Source organism: Giraffa tippelskirchi, chromosome 1 (assembly GCF_054371585.1).
Source record: "Giraffa tippelskirchi isolate mGirTip1 chromosome 1, T2T-mGirTip1v1.2.pri, whole genome shotgun sequence".
Classification (NCBI taxonomy): domain Eukaryota; kingdom Metazoa; phylum Chordata; class Mammalia; order Artiodactyla; family Giraffidae; genus Giraffa; species Giraffa tippelskirchi.
In genome coordinates this window covers 181,531,916-181,555,007 of record NC_137275.1, presented here as the reverse complement: position 1 = coordinate 181,555,007, position 23,092 = coordinate 181,531,916, and the positions used below count along the sequence as shown (strand labels likewise).

Sequence of the window (23,092 nt, the reverse complement as noted above, 5' to 3'; positions counted from 1 at the left end):
TTGATTCAGTTGATCCAGGCGGGGCCTGTGCACCAGCACCCCAATTGATGCTGATTCACAGACCCAACCCCCCCACCCAGTTCTCTACAACAACTCCACTCTTACTGTTATCAGTCAACAGATGAGGTAACAGAGGCACACAGAAGTTCCATAACTTGCCCAAGGGCACACAGTTATCAGGTCCCAGAACTAGCGATTCTAAACTCCCATCTGCCTGAGGCAAGGAGTTGAGTCTCCTTCTGCTGCCCAGGAATGTCACTTCAAGCCAAGGATGGCCCACTCCAAGGAGCACACCCTGACTGTCCCAGCCCTCAGTGACCTTGGGCCCATCTGCTTCTCTATTCCCACTGCCCTGCTGCCCCGCCCCATCGCTCTCAGCACCTCCCTCTCAGGAGCAGGGCTCTGCCACCAGAAAGAGACAGTCTCTCACGAGCTTCATCTTCTGAGCAGATCTGGGCAGGGACTTGGACAGCCACCGCCCCCATCTTGGCTGCTCCAACTTATCTTTCAAACTGGAAAAGGACCTCCAAGCAGCACAGTAATGGGAAGAAAGTCTCAGCCAGCTTTGGCTTCAAGTCCCAGTTCATCATTTAAAAGCTGTGCATCTTTGGACATGGCCCTTCATCTCTCTGAGCCTTGGAGTCTACACCCATAATGCAGGAGTAATGCCACTTGCTTCAGCAGAGAGTTTTGAGAATGACTTGCAATAATAGACATAAAACACTATGCAGAGGGCCTAGCAAAGCATACGTTCTACACAGCACAGTGGGTGTTGTTACTGCAGTCATCGTCAATGATATTAGCCTTCTTTTCTCCCCCCTGAACTATTGTCTATAATTGCCAGGAAAGGTAGGTTTGTGCAATTTTCCCTCTGGGTCTCAGTTTTCTCACTTGCAATATGGGGTGATAGGATCTCCTTCAACTTAGTTGCAGTGAGGGTCAAATGTGGTTCTGCATGTGAAAATGCTTTGTTAAGTGTAGCCTGCTCGGGTCTGAGAAACAGCTAAAATGGACAGAGGAAGAGTCTAAACTAGTGTCTGGGGGAGGAGAGTGCTATTTTTCTCAGATTAGTGAAATTTGACCATGCTGAAATGCTATAATGTGGCCAGAGTAACTTCAAAAACAGAATTTCCTGCCCCAGACTGGAGATGGCTTGAATAAAATGGGGCTGATCAAGGGGAGCTAGCACTTAGAAATTGGTATAACATTCCCACTCCATCCCCTCCTGACCCCAAGGCAGGCTAACTGCAGCATCTGGAAGAAACAGTAACTAAACAATAATAGTAATAACGGCCCATGTTCACTGTAGAGGACCTGAACGATGGCCTCTAAAATGGTAGGTACCTGGAACCTGTGAATGTGGCTTTATTTGGAATAAAGGTCTTTTGAAGATACAATTAAGGATCCCGAGATGAAGAGACGATCCTGGATTACCCAAGTGGACCTTAAATCCAATAACCCACGTCCTTATAAGACAAAGGGGAGATCTGACAGAGAGAAGACAGAGGCAGAGACTGGAGTGGGAGTGTGATACAGTGATACAGTCAAGGATTGTGGACAGCCCTCATAGCTGGAAGAGGCAAAGAAATATTCTCCTCCAGAGCCTCCACAGGCAGTGCAGCCCCGCTAATACCTTGATTTTGGACTTCTGGCCTCTAGAATTTTACCAGTTTGTGGTAGTTTGTTACAGCGGACAAGGAACCTAAAGCATTCATTGACTACTTACTATATGACAAGTATCCTAAAGGAAGTCAGTCCTGAATATTCATTGGAAGGACTGATGCTGAAGCTGAAACTCCAATAATTTGGCCACCTGATGCGAAGAACTGACTCATTAGAAAAGACCCTGATGCTGGCAAAGATTGAAGGCAGGAAGAGAAGGGGACGACAGAGGATGAGATGGTTGGGTGGCATTACTGACTCAATGGACATGAGTTTGAGCAAGATCTGGGAGTTGGTAATGGACGGGGAAGCCTGGCATGCTGTAGTCCATGGGATTGCAAAGAGTCGGACATGACTGAGTGACTGAACTGAACTGTACGCCCAGTCTTATTCTGAGTGCAGTGCCTGGACTGAGTCAGTGAGGAAGGTATTACCACCTGTATGTTCTTCATGAAGAGACCGAGATGCAGAGGGAGGAGGTCACACAGCTAGTAAGTGGCAGAGACAAGACTAGGACCCAGCCTGGGTCCATGCTCCATAGCCCACCTGCTTAACCACAACGATGATTCTCAAAGTGCGGTTCCCGGACAGCAGCATCAGCCTCACCTGGGAACTTAAGAGAGATTCAAATACTCCGGCTCTTCTCCAGACCTATTGAATCAGACCTTGTGCAGGGAAGAGGACCGCAGCACCCTGTGTTTTACCCAGCCCCCCAGGTAACGATGCACACTCAAGTTTGAGACCCACTGCCCTACACTGTGCTGCTGAGCAGAAGCTGGAGGCCTAAGACCTGCACAGAAGCCAGCAGTGGGGGAATCACAGAGCAGGAGACACGAGCAGGCAGCCAGCAGCAGAGAAGTCCACTGTAGGGGCGGAGGCCCAGGCACAGGGCTAGGCAGGGCCCCAGCTGAGAAGGGGCTTCCCTCGGATCACAGCACAGCCACAGCAAATGGGCTGCTTCCCAGACAGGCTGATGAGAGGCTGAGTCCCCTGAGTGACTAGATCCCACTAACTAATAGGGAGAGGCAGCCAAGTGAACCCAGCTGGGGGAAGAAGGCTGGAGGTCTGAGGATGCAGAGAGGCTTGGGAGGTCAGCCCAGGGGAACTGGACATGTTGGCAAGGGTGCTACAGCCAAGAGGAAGCTTGCAACTCCAAGGGGGCTGCTCCCCTAGAGAAAGCCTGTCCCAAGCAGGAGGAGCCCACGCCTTCCAGGAGGGGTAGCAACAGCTATTTCCCTTGCCTCCCCATTGTCCCCTTGCCCTGCCCGGGGCTTAAGGGGCCTGGAGTTCCAGGGAACTCCTCTCCAGCCACACGGGAAGCTGGGCCTCAGGGCTGACTTTTTCTAAATGCCTACAAATGAATCACCCAATCTTGCCAAGAAACCCTCCCTTGGTAAATTTCCCAGGAAGATCCAATTCCTCAATACTCTGTTATTATCTGTTTATTTGCCTATGTTTCCCACCAGTCTGTGAGCCCTTGGGCGAGCAGGCATCATCTGTTTCATGTTTATATCTCCCAACTTCACCCCCACCTCTCAAGCACAGGGTTTGCCTGAGTTAGGCAAGAATTGAGCATTGACGGAGGAATGAATGAATGAATAATGCACATGTAAGTGAATAAATGAGCTTAAGGGATTCTGGACCAGAGTGACCATATATCTGTCTTGCCATATCACATTTTTTTCATCAACAGATACAATCAATAGTCTTTGTCATCAATTACAAAGAACTCTAATGAACACCAGCTGTTGTCACAGTCATCCCACCAGCACCATTTAGCTCAATATGCACTTAATAGTCTAGCTCTCAGCTGATCCCACTGTTGAAGTATAATATAATCTTAATAGCCACACAGCGGCCTGATGTTAACTTTTCTGAGTGTTGCGATTTTCCATCCTTTTGGCTGACCCTTAAGCAGGAGGGCACAGAATGACCAGTCTTCTGAAAAATGCCTGCCTTGGCTCTCACCCACAGACTGAGTTGGGAGTGCCGCTCTAAAACACACTGGCCTCTTAGACTTCAGACTGAATTCCAGCTGCCTCCACCTCCTCCTTCCCTGAAACAAGCGTCTGGGTAGGGACTGTGAACCACATATGCTTCCCCTTCTCATATATCATAAGGTTCTTGAGGTTTGGCTGGAGACCTCAGGGAGGCTGCTCCTTGCCTATCTGGGGGCTAGGGCATGAGCTGAGGCCACTGGGCAAGATGGGATGGGACAGGCCAGCCCTTGTGGTCCTGGAAGCAGAAGGGTAAGACTCCTGCTCCTTGCTGCCATGTCCCCCCCTCCCCCCACCCCAGCCTCTTGATGTAAGGTACTGGGGTGGGAGGGGCATCATTGGGATGGGAGGAGCTTGAAAGAGTAATTCTGGAGCTTTCTAAGTCTCTAAGTGAGGCATGTCCTTAGGTATTTGAGTTCTTTTCCCATGGTAGATACCACATGGTCCATAAAATTTCCTACAGAGTTGCTAACCACATGCAATTTAGTCATAATTTACATTGTGCCGCCCTGAGAGAATGCAACCACAAGGGGAGGATGGATCTTGGAAGGGAAGGCAGGAGCAGACCTCCCTGTCTTTCCCTCTATCCTGGTCCCAGTTGAGGGTTCCGGCATTATCCACAACCAGTACCCAGTGGCCACCCTCTTCTGGACTTGGGCCTGGGCTGGACTTTGAGAGATCACAAAGACTCAGCCTCTGGTCCCGAATAGCTCTCAGCCTAGAAAAGGAGGCAAGACATCAACACACAGAGCCCTGATACAGGTGTCTGAACCGGAGGACTCTGCACAAGTGAACATAGTGGAACAAGCAGAGCACAGGCAAACCCATGGAGTTAGGAAACTGAGGGGTTTGCGAGTGGTCTTGGGGGATGGGAGCAATGGGACTCTCAGGCAACCTCCACCATTAGAGCAGCAAGGAGAGAAATACGAAGCCAGATTCAGAAGTGTAGAGCCAACACCAGCTTATTCACTCTCAGGACAATTTGATAAGGTGGGGACTATTGCTCTCCCATTTTGCAGATGAACAGATCAGGGCTGAAGGAGATCAAGCCCACAGAGCTGGAATGGGGTGGTTGCCGCCCACGTGTGGGTCATCTGAGGTCCCTCCTAGCTCTTTCTACTCTTAATCACTTTTTCACTCAGGAGATCGGAAACAGATTAGGGAGGGCCTTGAATGTCAAGCTGAGGAGACTAAAATTTATGCAGCAGGCTATGGGGTGCCTTGAAAGGTTTCTGAGGAAGGCTGCCGCTGACCATTTTAGGAGGTATCACCACTTCACCTCGAGCTGCTGCCCCTGGCAGTCGGGCCCCTTCCTTTCCCTTGCCAAGGAGAGGGTGGATTGGGTGATTTGGAATGCGGAGCGAAGGCGGTCTTTTGGCAACAGCAGGAGACATACTTTCCTGCAGCCTCTCAGCACTTGGCATGTTATGCCCTGGGCAAAATCAAGCTGCCCTGGGAATGGCCCAGGGCGTCCACAGATGAGCTTGTGTGAATTTAGCCAGAGCAGAGAGGAAGCCAGCAGAATGAGCTCATGGCTTCAGCAGGCACTGTGCAATCTTGCTTACACTGACCAGGCTGATAGAGGCCTGGAGAGTTGGGGTGACCTCCAGAGCTGGGAAGGACTTCAGTCCAGTGTCCCTGAGATGAGAAAACTGAGGCCCAGACTGACAATGTGACTTGCCCAGCATATCATGTTCTCACCATCCAGGCTACTCTCACCCATTTCCCTAAGAAGGTGAGGCATAGGCCAGTGCATGGTACACAGTAGGTGCCCAATATGGGAATGGATGCATAGTGGCGGAGGGGTTTGTGGTCCACACATATAACGACTTGATGCCACTGAGTAAGGGGAAATGAACGACGTAAGAACTTTGTGCCACAGCTGTTATCAAGCACCCAAGGCAATGGCAACCCACTCCAGTACTCTTGCCTGGAAAATCCCATGGACGAAAGAGCCTGGTAGGCTGCAGTCCACGGGGTGGCTAAGAGGCGGACGCGACTGAAGCGACTTAGCAGCAGCAGCAGTTATCAAGCACACAGCTGCTTTATACAGGTTCTCCTGCTCCACTGTGCCGAGATCTGCTCTCTGCGGGCTGCTGGAGCCCTGTTTGGCTCTGAAATGGGATTGGAGTTTAAGGGAACAGCCAGAACAGATGGTGACCCTGAAGTCATATTTTGAAACAGGCTGACTCTTGTTCAACCTAGATGAAAGTACAGCTTGATGGCCTCCAAATGTTAGTTGGAGGAAGAGCCTGTGCACTTCTGGACTAACGGGAGAGGGAATGAGGCCTTCCAAGCTGGGTACCCAGGAGATGCCCCTAACTGGAGACCTGAAACTGAGGGTAACCTTGGGCAGAGGATCTCAAGAGTTTGAGGCTTGAGCCTAGCCCAGCAGATGCAGGGAAAGACATGGAATTTTCCATTCCAGAGAGAACTCATTACTTACTAGCTGGTGACCTTGGGCCAGTTCGTTTACTCCTCTGAGCCTTAGTTTCATTATCTGGACATAGAGATGACAATGCCAGTTCTCAGGGTAGCGGTGCAAGGTAATGTCATATGCTAAATTCATGAGCCTACATACTTATTCCTGTAAAGGTAAGTGTAGATTGAGAGAGGGAAGCTTGCCTTGTTCATCTGTTCTTTCATTCATTCATTCACAAATATTCTCAAGCACCAACCACCACATGCCTGGCACTGCTACTGTGGAAGATTCACAAGTGAACAGGACAGATGTGTCCCCTGCCCTCATGGCATGTATGGTCTAGCACTGAGCTCCTAGCTGGGCTTTAGAAGAACCACTTGAGGGCTTTAGAAGACTGATGTCCAGCTTCACCCCAGTCAGGATCTCTGGGGGTGAGGCCCAGGCCTCAGTATGTTTTAAGAGCTCCCCAGTGATGCTGTTATACGTACAGGGTGAGGTTCACGGTTTCAGGGAGAGCCCTCACCCACCAAGGCCCTGCCATCTCAGGCTCTACGCTGAGTGCCTCACACAGCCTGGGAGACAGGACCTTGACTACCCCCTGTCCAGATGAGGGAACCAACCTTCCTTCTGAGCAATCTTTCCAAGTCACTAAGCTGATACATGAAAGAATTGGGATTTGAAATCCATCTGATGTTTCCAAGGGCTTCCCTGGTGGCTCAGGTGGTAAAGTATCTGCTGGCAATGCAGGAGACCCAGGTTCAATTCCTAGGTTGGGAAGATCCCCTGCAGAAGGGAATGGCAACCCACTCCAGTATTCTTACTTGCTTGGAGGAGCCTGGCGGGCTACAGTCCATGGGGTCACAAAGAGTAGGATGGAAGTAGCCTCCTGGTGTGTGGCCTGAGCAGTTAACTCTCCAAGCCTAGTCAGGGAGGGAGGCTGGGACGGGACAGGACAGGACGGGATGGGATGGAGCTGGAGTGTGTGTGTCAGGACATGACTGAGTGACTAAGCACGTGCACGTGATGTTTCCAAGGCTTAGTTGTAACCATAGGCTGCCATGCGCAGGAGAGACCCTTAGCATATGAGAAGTCCTGTCCCCATCTTTCCTCCCACATCCCTGAGGAGGATGGGACAACGTGTCTATGGTGAAAGAGCAGCAAAACCTGGGACTTTGAGGGTGGTGAGATGCCAGCCACCTAGACATCTGAAGACCCACTTCTGGATCCAGTTCCTTATATCTGAACTGTGTGACTCTCATCATGTCCCTTGTTCTCTCTGAGCCTCCACCCGCCTCTCTGTAATTTCGGAGAGCCAGATAGAGGACCTTGAAAGCCCAGCATTTTCTGGGTCCTCAAGGTCCCCAGTGGGTTTTGGTGGGAGTGAGGTGTTTGAGGGACACATGGACCCTAAGAAGGGAGCTTAGGAGCCCCAGCTACCCTAGGCGCATGAATGGTGATCTGTGCCTTCTCCCACAAGGAGCTGCTATGAGCACAGACCACACTGGGTAGGAGGCTGCCTTCAAAAGGATTCTTAGAAACCTTGAACTTGAGTGGGACTGGCCAGTCTCCCGCATGCATATGCATGAACAGCATTTTTACATTCCACCCAACCTTCCCATGCTCATGCACCCCACTTATTCCTGGAAAGGTAATTCCTGACTGAGAGAGGGAAGCTTTTTATAACCACCAACACACATACATCTATTCATTCAACTAGCTTTTATTGAGCACCTACTGTATGGTAGCTCTGTTCTAAGCACTGGGGATCCAGCAGTGACAGACAAATCTGGTCGTGGGGCTGAAAGTTCTAGTACAAGAGCTATGGAGAATAGCGACTTCCATCTTATCAATAGCTAAAAACACATCCATAGCCTTTTCCACATACAAGTGCATTAGGTAACTATCGATGGAGGAAATGTTTGTACAAGAATGGATTCTGGCAGCCACTACAATAATTCCAAGCCTCCCACCAGTTGGGGATCTCAAATCTATATATAACATTATCTCCACTAAAGCATCCTACCAGCAGAGAGAGGGGACCCTATACCTCAGGGCCTGGGTCTAGCCAAAGAGCCACCCCTCCCACCCCCTGCCCCACCCCCATTCAGAGCTTGGAAATTTAATTAAAGTCTCCTGTTCTATTGTTAAAAGCACTTAAGTTTTGCACTCCACTCCATAATAACTGTGGGTTATTTAGTATAAAAATGTTCTAAATTACTTCCCAGTTGTCACTAGACTCCCCAAGTTACCAACCGCTGGGTAAAATGGATGTGGAAATAAACAATGTGGCTTTGCACGTCACTGTCACACAGCCAAGGACCACGAGCACACCCTGTTTGAGAAGCAGGTCTGTAAAGGAACAGTCAGGACAGAAGTGGGTAATGCATCACTCTTCTGCCACCATCTCTAAAGGACTTGGTCCCCAAGTGAAAACATCTAAAAACTTCCCACCTGAGTTATTCCCGAGACTTCTCCATTCCCTGGCAAGAGAATTCTGCATTGTGCTTGTGGATACACATTCTGGACACAGACATCCAGAGAGAGAAATCAGAAGAGATAATATCTGGATGAGCCTCAGGGCGGGTCCAACCCTTCATTTCAGACAGGAAGAAGCTTTTTGGAGCCAAGACTAACTGTAGACTAACTGCGGAGGGCAATTCTTAGAATCCTTTCCCCATGACCTTCCCGACCTCTCAGCTGGGCAGTTGGGTCGGCCTAGGAGGCTCTGCATGGCTGAGGTGGGACCAGAGACTCTGCTCTGGGCTCTCATTCACCCCTGCTTCCCTATCACTTTACTGCAAGCCTCTCACAAACATGTCTCTTGGGGCAACACAAAGGTGGAGACCCTGTGCCCTTCGCTGAAGCCATTAGCTCTTGGGTAAGTAGAGGCAAGAGCCGGGCAGGAAGGAGCACCCAGAGGCCCTCACCCAGAGCTATGAGCACTGGGCAGGACCCAAGGCGTGGCAGAAGCCCAAGAAGCTCGCCCAGAGCCAAGGTCAGGAAAGCAGCTATCAGATGGAGGTTCTGCTGTCATGCTGGAGACTGGAGACCGCCTCCCGACACACACACTCCAGCTCCATCCCATCCCGTCCTGTCCTGTCCCATCCCAGCCTCCCTCCCTGACTAGGCTTGGAGAGTTAACTGCTCAGGCCACACACCAGGAGGCTACTTTCATCCTCTTCTCATTCAGTTGGCTCTACCTAGAACATTCTCCTTCTCTTTTAATCCACCAGCCCCACCCCTTTCCTGGCTAAATCTAATCACACCTCAGATCTTAATTGTCATAACTTGGGGAGCGTCCCCTGACACCACAGTACAGATGAGAGTGGCCATGAATGTGCTCTCACAGCTCCCTGTGTACGTGTGTGCTAAGCTGCTTCAGTCATGTCCGACTCTTGGTAACCCCATGGACTGCAGACTGCCAGGCTCCTCTGAACAAGGGATTCTCTAGGCAAGAATACTGGAGTGGGTTGGAAAGTTCCCATGCCCTCCTCCAGGGGATCTTTCTGACCCAGGGATTGAACCCATATCTCTTATGTCTAACCTGCATTGGCAGGCGAGTTCTTTACCACTAGAGCCACCTGGGAAGCCTCTCATAGCTCCCTACTCCTCCATAACTCTTTTTACTCTTCATAGGTATTTAGGGCTTTTTGTACAACCCTTTGTTTAGTGTCTATGTCCCGCATTAGAGTCTAGGCTCCACAAGGTGGGGAGCCATTCCTACATTGTTCATCATTTTATACCCAGGATGAACCACACTGCCTTGCACACAGTAAGCAGCTAATAAATACTTATTAAATAAAAGTGAGGGAACAAATGAGTGGCTGAAAAACCTACCATGCTGTGACAGGCAGGATGACCATTTATATCAAGAAATTTTGGCATTAAATCTATCCAGCTCACTCAACCATACTTGCAAAGTCCTTGCTTAACTATATCTCATTTTTCCCACATCAGATTATGGCTGTTTATCTCCCTCCAATGCAAGGTCAATGACTCTGAACTCCAAAGATGAATGGCATTGCCCTGGCTCTCCCCATCCTTGGAGAGATGGACTTGCAAGTGATTCTGATGGAAGAAACCAGGTACAAGCTATGCTGAAAGAGGCCACAGGAAGGTTTAGGGATCATCAGTTAGTTTAACTTATCAGTTAGAATTGAGCTTGAACCTCATCACCATGGCCATTACCCTTCACTGAGGGTTCACGGTGTTCCAGGTACTCTACTAAGAGCTTTGGGGTGTAATTTCAGGTGGTGTAATGGAAAGCAGGGAAGGGTTCTAATGGGATGTGACATGATGGAATCTGCCACTCAGGTTGCAGTGAGAAGATGCACTAGAGGTCAGAGAGATGGGGGGTCTTATTGGCCAGGACAGGGAGCTGCTGTGACAGTCCCTTACTGAGCATGACACAGGCCTGAACCCTGTGGGGTAAAGGAATGAAAGGGTGAGATTGGATGAAACCGACCTTGCAGGGGCAGAATCAATTTCTCTGAAACAAAGTCACAACACTCTTCCTAGGCACTGAAAACTTCTCAGTCATTCCATGTACTTCCAGCAACAGTGCAGAGATGACAAAGCTGATAGTAAATATAAACTTAGGTGCACATGATTCCAACAAAGTTTCAAAGAAAGCTACTCTTAGAAACAGGGCCCATCAAACAGTTCTTCCAATGGGCCATGCAGTCTCTATGGTGACCCAGCCTTTCCCTCTCTTTGCAGATTAAGTCGGAGAAGGCAATGGCACCCCACTCCAGTACTCTTGCCTGGAAAATCCTATGGACGGAGGAGCCTGGTAGGCTACAGTCCAGGGGGTCGCTGAGAGTTGGACACGACTGAGCGACTTCACTTTCACTTTTCCGTTTCATGCACTGGAGAAGGAAATGGCAACCCACTCCAGTATTCTTGCCTGGAGAATCCCAGGGATGGCGGAGCCTGGTGGGCTGCTGTCTATGGGGTCGCACAGAGTCGGACACGACTGAAGCGACTTAGCAGCAGCAGCAGCAGCAGATTAAGTGTCTGAGTCCAAGAGTGTAAGTGACTTGGCCAAGCTCCCCACAGAGGGTCCAGACCCCAGGAATCCTACTATTAACTTAGTGCTGTGCACCTAAAAGCACTTCCTCCAACAGACAAAATGAAGACATTCAGCTGCAGCTTGATAGCAGCCCACACTTGCAAATGTTAAAAAAGCAAAACCATTCCACTTCTTCAACTGGAAGCTCATATTCTAAAAGGGGAGGGGGAGACACTGAAATGGCACCACCTACTCTAGACAGTTAGACCTGAAATAAAATTAGAAAATGTGTCACATGGAAAAACTCTGCAGTGAGAACTGGTTTCTTTTTCCCTCCCTTTTTCGTCCTGTGAGAGAGTGAGTAATTTGACATTTTAACTCGAGAGGGAAGGAGAGAATCTGTGGTCACCATTTGGTACCAAATACACATAGCCACTGGGCACAGTTCTGTACCCTGACCCCTGGAAAAGGATGTCAGGGAAGGGTGGGAACCGGACTGAGAGCTGCTGAGTTGAATCACCTCCCCCAGCTGCCGCAAAGTTTGGGCAAAGTGAACTCAGATATCCTAGAAAGTTCCAGCTAACAGTGCATTTAGGGTTCATCTGGTCCAACTCCTTCATTTTCAGGATATGGAAACTGAGGCTCATAGAGAGCTGACCGTTTGCCCAAAACAAAAGAGCAGGGGAACATTGAAGCAGAGCCCCTCTGTTGCCATATCTGCCTCCAGCCTACTAGGGACCCTGTGTGGCTGGTGGTGATCTGAAAGAATCGAGCAGGCTTCCATTGGGTTATTCATTTAACAAGCATTGACCAAGTACCTGCCAGAGCCAGGCATGGGGCTAGGTGCTGGAGGTACAAGGGAGAATAACGTTAGTCCGGACTCTCAGGATGCCTCCCAACATTTCAGCCACCCAGGGGACTGTGCAGTTTGAGATAAGGCTATGAGGAGGGACCCTCCAGGAGATGCGACCAAAACAGCATACTGGGAGGACTTCAGAGGGTTTCAAACACCATGCTAAGGAGAGTTAAAATCATTTTCTATGGCTGCTGTAACAAGTTACCGGAAATTATGTGACTTAAATCAACATAGGAGGAAGGAGAAAAATAAATAAATAAATAAATCAACATAAATGTATTATTGGGTTGGCCAAAATGTTTGTTTGGATTTTTCCATACGATGTTATAGAATTGACCAATACCTTCCTGTTTTGCAAGTCAGAAGTCCAACACAGATCTTAGATCAAAATTAAGCAGATCGTGCTCCTTTCTGGAAGCTTTAAAGAAAAAATCTTTTTTTTTCTTTTGATTTTTCCAGCTTCTAGAGGCTACATGTATTCCTTGGCTCATGGACACTTCCTCCACCTTCAACATCAGCAAATACAACTGATTTGCTGAAGGTCAAGTCCTTCTCACATCACCTGCCTCTTCCACTTTCAAGGACACTTGTGATGACACTGGGCCCACCTGGGTAACCCAAGGTCCTCTCCTTTTTTGAAGGTTAGATGGTTATCAATATTAACTCCATATGCACTCTAATTCCCCTTTGCCTGGTACCCTAACATATTCACAGTTTCTGGGGATTAGGACGTGGACATATTTGGAGGGCCAGTACTTTGCCTATCACAGCTGGTTAGCCTGGGAAGATGTCAAAAGGTTCTAAAGCAGAGGGTGACATAGTAAGAGCTGGTTTTACACTGCTGCTCAAAGGTTAAGATCCTGTTAAAATGCGGTTTCTAATACATTGGGTCTGTGAGTGGGACTGGAGATTCCGCAGATCGACAAAGTCCCCAGGTGATGCTGATACTGCTGGTTGGTGGGTCACACCTAAGTGGAAAGAAACTAGAAGACTCCTAAGGCTGCAATACAGGGGGGAGGTGGAGAGAATGGTGGCCAGGAGACACACTTGCTTGCCTGAAACAAAGACAGAACAAGCTAGCACTAAGACTGTACAGCTAGAAGGGGAGAAGCAGCTAGCTGACCCAACAGTGTGTGGCACTGTTGAAACTGCATGGATTTAGGTTGAGTTTGTCACCCGCTTTTGGAATCTCTGTTCTACAGAATGCAATGGTTATAACTTTTTAGGACTGGAAAAGCATCCCTTCAATTTTCTTTCATGGAATGTACTCCATCCCTGACATATCTGTTATACACAGCCCCTGCTCCCACCCTGCTATGGCACCTCCACCACCACCGCCATCAGCAGCAGCAGCACCCTCATCACAGTGGATGGCTGTGGGTGGTCTTCCAGCAGAGCTGGAGGTACACATAGACTCTGCTATGGTCCAGGGTTCCTAATGCTGGGTTTTCACTCAGCTCTCTCCACAGTCCCAGGCTTTGAATGATTCTTTCATAAATGTGTTCAAATGCTCATTGTGTCCATTTGGTGCCATGTCAGACGCTGAGGAAACATGGGTAAATAATGTAGGGTTCCTGCCCTCCAGGCACTCACAGAGATGTGGGAGCAGGAAGGAAAGAGGTACTGAACTGTACCAATTACAGGCCCCATGCTTCCCTCATTATTCCTCATAGTAGGAATTATTGTCCCAATTGACAGACAAGGAAAATAACGACAAGAGAGGGCACTCAACAGGGAGTAGCAGAGCTGAGATCTGAACCCAGGGCGTGGGCTCCCAGAGCTCCTCTGGGGTCCCATGGCATCTCTGCCTCTCATTTGTGTTACAATCACAGGTAAGACCTTTCCTTTCTAGGACTCAGGACTGTCACCTTTGAAAGGAAGTCACTGGACTGCATTGCTTGTTCTCAACTCTGGCCTCACTTTAGAATCACACCAAGAACTTTTAAAACCTGCAAAAGACCAGACCCCAGACAAATTAAGAACCCTGGACATGGGGAGGACTGGGCATCAGGGTCTAAGGTACAGCCAGGGTTGAGAACCACCAAAGTCCTTGTGACCTGAGCTCCTGCATTCTAATTTCCTGAGTAACCCTCTTCTCCTCTAGCCCTGCCACAAGGCCCATGCCAAACTGATGAACAAATGGTAGGGAGGAGGAGGAAACCCCAGCGCCATTCAACTAAGGACAATTTGGAGCAGTAATGCTGGGCACTGGCCATTGCCCTGATGTCATTTTCTCCTTTCAGTGAGAAAAATAGCAGCAGTGGACAAAAGTGGAGTAAGCTAGGCAGGTATTCTCTTACACTGTTGCAGGGAATATAAATTATTACACCTTTCAAAAAAAAACAGAATGAAAGACTTTGAAAAAATTGGGCAAGCACCAGACCCAACAGTTTTAGGAGTTTGTGCTAAGGAATAATTACAGAAAAGGTCAAATACAGAGATACAAGAATAGGGTCATCACTGGGCTGCCCTGGTGGCTCAATGGTAAAGAATCTGCCTGCCAATGCAGGAGACAGGTTCAATCTCTGGTCCAGGAAAATCCCACATGCTGCGGAGCAACTAATTTCGTGTGCCACAGCTATTGAGTTTGTGCTATAGAGTCCAGGAACCCCAACTACTGAAACCTGTGCATCTAGAGCCTGTGTTCTGCAACAAGAGAAGCCACTGCAATGAGAAGTCTGAGCACCGCATCTAGAGAGTAGCCCCCACTCTCCACAACTAGAGAGAAGCCCACGCAGCAATGATGACCCAGTGCAGCCAAAATAAATAAATAAAAACTAATATAGAAAATACATAAAATTTAAAAAAAGGAAGAATAGGGTTATTACAATAGTGTTTATGGAAAGAACAACTGGAAACAGCCTAAAGGATTAAAAGAGGCCTAGGTTAATTACGGGAAATCCACATAATGAAATACTATGTCAATTACAAAGGATTTAGGGAAGAATATTCAATGTTCCAGAGGAAGTATCTAGGTAATAGTTAAGGGAAACAATGTCAAGCAACGAAATACAATGTACAGAATGATCTATTCATGTTATAACATATGTGCATATTTAGGCATGGAAAATAAACTTGAAAAACAGTCCACAAATGTTAGCAGAGTTTATCTCTGAGTCATGAGATAACATGTGACCTTTTAAAACTCCTTTTTTTCAACCTAGATTTATACAGTGACTATCATTTTTATTATCAAAATATTTTAATGTTATTGAAAAATACAAATCTCTTCTTTCAAAGCTTGCTTACCTCCCTCCACCTCCCGATCTTCTGGTATAAATGGACACCCCCACTTTAGTGGTGCAGAGGCTTGCTTGCATCCACACTAGGACACACAGGACAAGCTACATAGCATTCAAGCCAGCTGCTGCACCCCGGTCTCTACTACTAGATTATGAGTCCCTCCAGGACAGGCACAATTGCACTCATCTCACACTCTAGTAAAGTAATGCTCAAAATTCTCCAAGCCAGGCTTCAGCAATACATGAACCGTGAACTTCCAGATGTTCAAGCTGGTTTTAGAAAAGGCAGAGGAACCAGAGATCAAATTGCCAACATCCGCTGGATCATCGAAAAAGCAAGGCAGTTCCAGAAAAACATCTATTTCTGCTTTATTGACTATGCCAAAGCCTTTGACTGTGTGGATCACAATAAACTGGAAAATTCTGAAAGAGATGGGAATACCAGACCACCTGACTTGCCTCTTGAGAAACCTGTATGCAGGTCAGGAAGCATCAGTTAGAACTGGACATGTAACAACAGACTGGTTCCAAATAGAAAAAGGAGTACGTCAAGGCTGTATATTGTCACCCTGCTTATTTAACTTGTATGCAGAGTACATCATGAGAAATGCTGGGCTGGATGAAGCACAGGTTGGAATCAAGATTGCCAGGAGAAATATCAATAACCTCAGATATGCAGATGACACCACCCTTATGGCAGAAAACGAAGAAGAATTAAAGAGCCTCTTGATGAAAGTGAGAGAGGAGAGTGAAAAAGTTGGCTTAAAGCTCAACATTCAGAAAACTAAGATCATAGCATCTGGTCCCATCACTTCATGGCAAATAGATGGGGAAACAGTGGAAACAGTGGCTGACTTTATTTTTCTGGGCTCCAAAATCACTGCAGATGGTGATTGCAGCAATGAAATAAAAAGATGCTTACTCCTTGGAAGGAAACTTATGACCAACCTAGACAGCATATTAAAAAGCAGAGACATTACTTTGCCAACAAAGGTCCGTCTAGTCAAGGCTATGGTTTTTCCAGTGGTCATGTGTGGATGCGAGAGTTGGACGGTGAAGAAAGCTGAGCGCAGAAGAATTGATGCTTTTGAACTGTGGTGTTGGAGAAGACTCTTGAGAGTCCCTTGGACTGCAAGGAGATCCAACCAGTCCCTCCTAAAGGAGATCAGTCCTGGGTGTTCATTGAAAGGACTGATATTGAAGCTGAAACTCCAATACTTTGGCCACCTCATGTGAAGAGCTGACTTATTTGAAAAGACCCTTATGCTGGGAAAGATTGAGGGCAGGAGGAGAAGGGGACAACAAAGGCTGAGACGGTTAGATGGCATCATCAACTCAATTGACATGAGTTTGGGTAAACTCTGGGAGTTGGTGATGGACAGGGAGGCCTGGCGTGCTGCGGTTCATGGGGTCACAAAGAGTCGGACACGACTGAGCAACTGAACTGAGGACGGGCACAGGGTCCCATGTGGCTCTTTAGTCACCTCGCCACCAACCCCAGTGGGCCTTAGAGAGGGCAGGCAGCCAGGAAATACAGGAGAAAGACAGAAATCTATAGTAGCAGCTACAACACAGAACAGAGCTGACAGTTTTGAGGACCTCAGCAGACATTTACTTTGGGAGGAGATTAGTTGCAAAGACCTCCCAGTGGTGAAGGGGCTTTTAAGCTGGGCCCTATTTGAGGCGCTCAGTGACAGGAGGGGTGACTCCCGGAAAGACCCAGGCAGCACTGCTTTCTGCAGGCCAGATTCTAGCCAAGCTCTCCAAACTGAAAAAGGGCTCCCCCAACACCTGAAATCAAGGGTTCTGCTCACTCAAGAGAGATATGAAGGCCCTCAGAACAATTTTCTGCCCTGTCCAGTTCTTTAAGTCATCCATGTAATAAGGCATGTAACAAGTGTGAGATGAATTGGACTGGATAAAGTTGAGTTGGGATGGATTGCACTGGGATTAGGTTGGGCTGAGTTGAGTTGATTCTGATTGGAGGTAAGGAGTGGGTTGTACTCATTAGGTGACCCAAGCCTCATGTGTTGCCTCATTAGATCTTGCCCAGAAAGAGGTCTGGGCCTTCTCCAGGTTCTGCTCTAACCCTATACTTTTTTTTCTCTTTAAAAAGAGAGGAAGGAGGTCAGTGAGCAAACTGGGCCCCTCTCAACACCTCTGACCCATCTCAGCAAACTGAGCTCTGTATCAATAGCAATAACTTAGGCCCCACAACCTCCTCCTCTGACTTTGAAGTCTTAGTTGCTTATCTGTTCTCCTTACCACATAGTAACGTCTTAAATTGAATCTTATTGTAAGACTACCTCATTTTTTATAACCATCCCCCACCCACCACCACTACAACACTCCCAGTATCCAACCATATCATGAGAAAATTATGTGATAAATCAGTCTATGCTAAGGATTTATGATTTAGTGAAGGAGGAAGGGGCAACTTCCATCACCAGATTTTTAGACATATTACAAAACAATAATTATCAGGACCATGTGGAATTTTTTAAAAAAATAACACATATGCATAAGAATAGTATAAAGATTACACAAAAAATTCTTATGAAAAGGAAAATTTTATAAGATAACCAGAACTAATGCTATGATGGAAAAATAGTTTACATTTTAATTAGTATCTCAGGGAATCCTCGCTACCACTTTGGAAAAGAACTAACCTCAGCATACACTACATGTAATCTATTTAATCAATGGTCCATTTTAAATGGATCAAGCTGTGGACATTCAAGGAAAACTTGAAAATAAGCTCATATACTAAGCTAGCAGAGAAAGATAAATGCACAGCTTTTGACAAAATAGAGACTTTCAGGTATGAGTGGGATACGCTAGAAAACAAATTGTTTACACAAATAGATGTAATGGAAAAAAGATAAAGAGCAAAGTAACATTAGGGTAAATTCCAGCCTAACTAGTTATTAAAGTCATTAAATAAAACTAAAAGCCCTATAACATGCCCTGATTACTCAGCCATGGCCACTCCACAGTTGGCAGAGCCGTGGAAAAATGGGGAGGACTTAGACACAGTAGAGGACATGGTAAATGGGTGCATTCTCCCTAGACCACAGGCTGGATCTGCCCATTCCTTCCCTTTTTGAGTCATTGAGCACCTACTCTATGCCAGGCCCAGTGCTAGGTTCTGGGATTCAGAATTTGGGCAAGGCCCAGTTCCTAGCTCACAGAACTCCCTGTGTAGGAGGGGAGGCAGATGAGTAATCAATGGTCATGGTCCAGCCTGGGAAGTCCTGTGACTGAGAGGTGATACATAGTGTTAGCCCAGAGGAGAGACACTCAACATGCCTGGTAGAATAGGAGGGCTTCCCAGAGAGGAATCCTAAAGGATGAATGAGGGGGTGCTAGGTGAACAAGGGGAAAGGCATTCTCAAAAAGGGACTGGCCTATGCAAAGACACAGAGGTAGGACACAGGGGGTACTTGGAGGCAAGAAGCATTACTCCATCCTAGGTGCACGGAGAACCCAGCAACGGCAATTAAACTAAGGAGCAACATGATTCAATTTGTATCTCACAAAGACCTATCTAAATATATATTAAGAACTATCCAACTAGTCTGTTATTTGATGGGCAAATCTGTTTGGGGAAATCTAGTTAAAGGAAATAATCCCAAAAGAAAACAAAGGCCATTTGTCTGAAGATGTTCCCAACAGCACTATTTATCATAATGATGAAATGGCCGAAGTCCAAGTGGCAAACTCTGAATGAATAAGGCATGATCCACACCCTCAAGGTGCTCTCATAGAAAAAAGAGTGAAATAAATACATTGTCAGCACAGGGTGAGACAGTGGCTGGTGCTGGAAAGATAGATGAAGGGCTGTGGTGGCTTAGTGATGAGAAAGATCAGCTGGGGAGACTGGAAGAGGTGCTGTTTAAGCTGGAAGGTAGAATTAGACCCTAAAGAGAAACAGGGTGAGGAAATGTACTCTAGACAGGGAGATTCATTCACATCTTGTGCACAGTCAAGGAGACTACAAAATCCCAACTATACATAGGGAGCTATGAGTGGTTCAGTGTGCCAGGGGTTTTCAGCCTCAATCTGCTGTAAAACAGTTTTCAATCTGCTGTAAAACATATAAACAGGACCTTATGCCACCATAGGCATTCCCAACTTTAGAGAAAACCAAAAATTTAGCCAGTAATTAAAATACTACAATCATTCATATTCATCACAACTTCTAATGGTATGTGGACAACAAGAACTCATTACAGACTAGAACACAGGTAAGCCAGGAAGCCAGTGATGTAAAATCCTAGGTGTGACTCTTATCCCCTTGTCTCCCACTCAGGAAAGCACATCAGCTGGCCACTAGCAAGAGTAAAAGGATTAGCGGGAAATCCTGAACCTGCCCTGATTAGTATTCAGAGTTTCTCCCAGAAAAGACCCACAAATGGCCAAGAAGCTCATGAAGAGATGCTCAACATCATTAGTCATTAGGGAAATGTAAATCAAAACCACAGAAAGCTACCACTAAGATTGCTATAACCTAAAAAGCGGAAAATAACAAGTGTTGGAAAGGATACGAAAAAATTGGAACCCTTGTATACTGCTGGTGGGAATGTGAAATGGTTTAGCTACTATGGACAATAGTTTAAGAGTTCCCTAAAATTTAAGCGTGGAACCAAAATAATTGAAAACAAGTACTCAAGTCCTTGTACCCAAATGTCCCAAAACCCCTAATCACAACAGCCAAAAGGCTGAAACAACACAAATGGCTCCATCAATGGAAGAATGGATAAACAAATTGCACTATATCCATACAATGGAACATTATTCAGTCATAAAAAATGAAGTACTAATACATGCTACAATATCAATGAACTTCAAAAACATGCTGAGTGAAAGAAATCAGACACAAAAGGTCGATGTGGGGGACAAGGGGCCCATTGACAAGGGTCTCTTTAAACAGGGTGGGCCAGGAAACCTTCGGGAGCTGAGAAGCCTTGGGACTTTAGACCTTGTTTCCTCATCTGAGCATAGTCCCAGTACCCAGCTTCTGGAGTGATTGTGAGGACCGGGTGAATGAAGTATGAATGAATCATACACACCTATGAAGTGGTTTACAAGCATTAGCCTCAATAAACTTCATGTAAGATTTGACTTGCAGAGGATATTCCACATCTAGGAAGAGTCTCTCCAGAATCCCAGAGGGACACTGAATATTCATCAAGTACCCATCAATTGCAAATGGCCCTCTCTAGGCCCTTTTCATCTCCTGAGGGCTTCCTGGCAGTCCCTTTTTACATTATGGATATTTACAGGACTTCCCCTGTGTTAGAAAAACAGCCCTGACCTGGCATTGAGGGAGCCAGCCTATAAATGCAGGGAGAGAAAGAAACATCAGTTTCTTTCTCCAGAACCTTCTCCATTTGGGGGATGGGGTTACAGCAAAGTTCACAAAAGACCATAGAATCTGAAGATGCCCTCTGCCAGAGTTGGCAGTACCCTATATCACATGCAAAATTGCAACGTTCTGACATGGGCCACAGTGCTGAGAAGCCAAAACTGTGCTCCAGCTGCCCTTTGATCTGTAAGAAATGCCAGGCTGGATGCTCTGGCAGGAAAAGCTGTCACGGCCTTTGAGTCTTGCTCCCAAGGAGACATGGTCTGAGCTGTCCCAGCTTTCCTCTGGCACACAGAGAGTTAACCACAGCCAGCGAGGCGGTTCTCAGTTTCTTTCAAGGGATAGAGGTTGTCTCCCCCACCACAGTCTCCCTGCACACTGCACACTTACTCCTGTTGAGACTGTGTACTAATCTCCTAAATCCAAAAGCAGTCAGAGGCTACTATTTGGAGAGCAGTAGTTCTCCTGCAAAACTGCATGGAGAAAGGGCTGAGCAGGGAAGGCATGCCTAGAGACCTGGGCCCAAGCCCTGCCTTTTGCACAGAACAGTTTCTAAAGCCTGTCTCACCCTGAGTATCCTCTGCTGTAAAAATGCCTGCAGTGCTTTCCAACACAGCTACTGCAAGGATCAATTTGTAGTTTCCATCACTTATTTTGTGCCATGGTGTGGAAAGCATATTATTTCTAATATCTCTTTTAATCTTCCCAGCATCCCTAGGAGGAAAGGTGGTCTAAGTATTTCCCTTTTTCAGATGTGGAAAGTGAGGCACAGAGTAGTGAAATTCATTGTCCAGTGGCACCTAATCCAGCCACACACCTTAAGTCAAAACTATTTTAACTCAGATTCTTACTTTTCATACAACCGCCTCTGGTCCTGGTGGGGAAAGAGAGGCCCAGGAACAGAAGGTACTAGATCCCCTGGTTCCCAGTCAATAGCTCTTCCCATCATCCACAGTCACTGCCCACGATGGATGGGGCTCTCCAGGTAACTCAGAGCTAAGTTAGGTATCAGAGCAATTCGGTTCCGTTATTTCTTGCGCGGCAAAGCGCCAGGTGTCTCAGGTGGCGGTCTGCTTCCGCACCTGTGTACAGATGGGTCATCACATCTGCCCTTGCAATAAGCCAACCAGCACGCACCACCTGAGCACGGGCGCTGGGTGAGCTGGAGCGAACTATTTCAGCGGAGACCGCTGGCACTGTTACTGGGCTTCCAAAGTTCCTCTATGGCCAAGATTCAAAGAGCTGCACCTAGCTCAGACACCTCGGGTTCCAGGATACTGCTCCACCCGCTTCGGCCTCCCAGAGACTCTTTTTCACCCCTCGAGCCCCCTGCACCGCCTGGGGAAGCCGCAGCCTAACCGCCAGTGCGCCCCGAGCGGCGAGGACTCCCTTTTATGTTCAGGAATGAAGCAGGCACCGCAGTCGCTCCCGCCGCCAAGACCAGCTATTCTGGGGAGCGGAGGTTGCCGGTGCAGCGCTCGGGCCGGGCTGCTTACCTGTCGCGGAGCGGGTCCGAGCGACACCGGGGAGAAGCGCAGAGGTGGAAAGCAGCAAAAGCAGGCGCCAGCACTGTGCGTCCCTCCTGCAAGAAGTGGTCGAGGGAGAAAAGATGAGGCGGGCGGTAGGGGCCGGGGGGCTGGGGCGCGCGGCAGCGTGTCATACCTGGGCGCCATCCCGCAGTTCCGCGGGCCCCCAAGGGCACCAGGCAGCCGAGCTCCGCAGACGGCAACGGACTTTGCGCGCGGGCCGCTCGTTCTTCCTGCCGGGAACAAAGGCGGCGCTGGGCAGGGGCAGCGGCAGCGGCGGGCAGGATCCCAGCACGGCCCGCGTCCTGAGTCACCCGCGCTCTGAAACCCGACTCCGCCGCACCCAGCGCTCCCGCGCGCGCTGCGCCGCGCCCCACCTCGGGCAGTGCCGCGCCCCACCTCGGGCAGTGCCGCAGCGGCGCACTCAAGCCCCGAGACTCCTGGCTGCAACTACCGCCTGCCCACGCCCCTTTCCCCCTAGACGGATGCGTGCCCCCCAGCCGCAGCTTCCACCCGGGCGGCCTTGGGTAACCAAGAAAAGCCCCGCGCCCGCGCTCGTCTCGGTCAGCGGGCAGCTCCCTCCCGCCCTCTAGTCTATGGTGTCCGGGCTGCCCGGCCGACAAAACACTCCCTTTTCACGGGCCAATGGAATCTTCTCAGCAGCCAAGGGAGGCTGGAATCGCTGTGATTTCCCTAAATGACAACGAAGAACCTGGAGGCTCAGAGAGATGCAGGGACTGTCCCAAGGTCACACAGCTGGGTTGGACCCCGCCCTGCACCCCTGAATCGCAACCCCCTTGAACACCCAGGAATGGCCCATTTGGGAGGGGGGCGGGAATAAGTGATACGTATAAATAAATGCAATAAAGAGAATCCTAATTTTAAAAAATGTAAATATATCTAATATTCCAAGCTTCTCCTCTTTGTGCCTTGCCTGAACCTCCATCTCCCGCCAAAAGAACATAAGCTCCAGGAGAGCAAGAATTTACATCTGTTTTGTTCTCTGTC

The 23,092-nt window shown here is 48.1% G+C and overlaps 1 protein-coding gene across 9 annotated transcripts in view; it reads right to left on the bottom strand.

Moving 5' to 3' along the window:
* COL15A1 (collagen type XV alpha 1 chain) overlaps positions 1-22,868 on the bottom strand; it is a 102,488-nt gene extending 79,620 nt beyond the window's left edge. For 3 of the 9 annotated variants that reach the window (XR_014060097.1, XM_081512054.1, XM_081512061.1), the window contains exons 1-3: positions 22,462-22,716; positions 22,221-22,317; positions 22,055-22,140 (exon numbers count right to left, since the gene is read on the bottom strand). Coding sequence is in view for 7 of the 9 variants with exons in the window: in XM_081512054.1 (XP_081368180.1) it covers positions 22,055-22,140; positions 22,221-22,231 (97 nt within the window). In the remaining 2 variants the exon portion in view is untranslated. Of the gene's footprint in view, positions 1-22,054; positions 22,141-22,220 lie in introns of all 9 variants that reach the window. The other 6 variants (XR_014060096.1, XM_081512047.1, XM_081512060.1 and 3 more) reach the window with 3 other exon arrangements.
* Between the last annotated feature and the right edge of the window lie 224 nt (positions 22,869-23,092).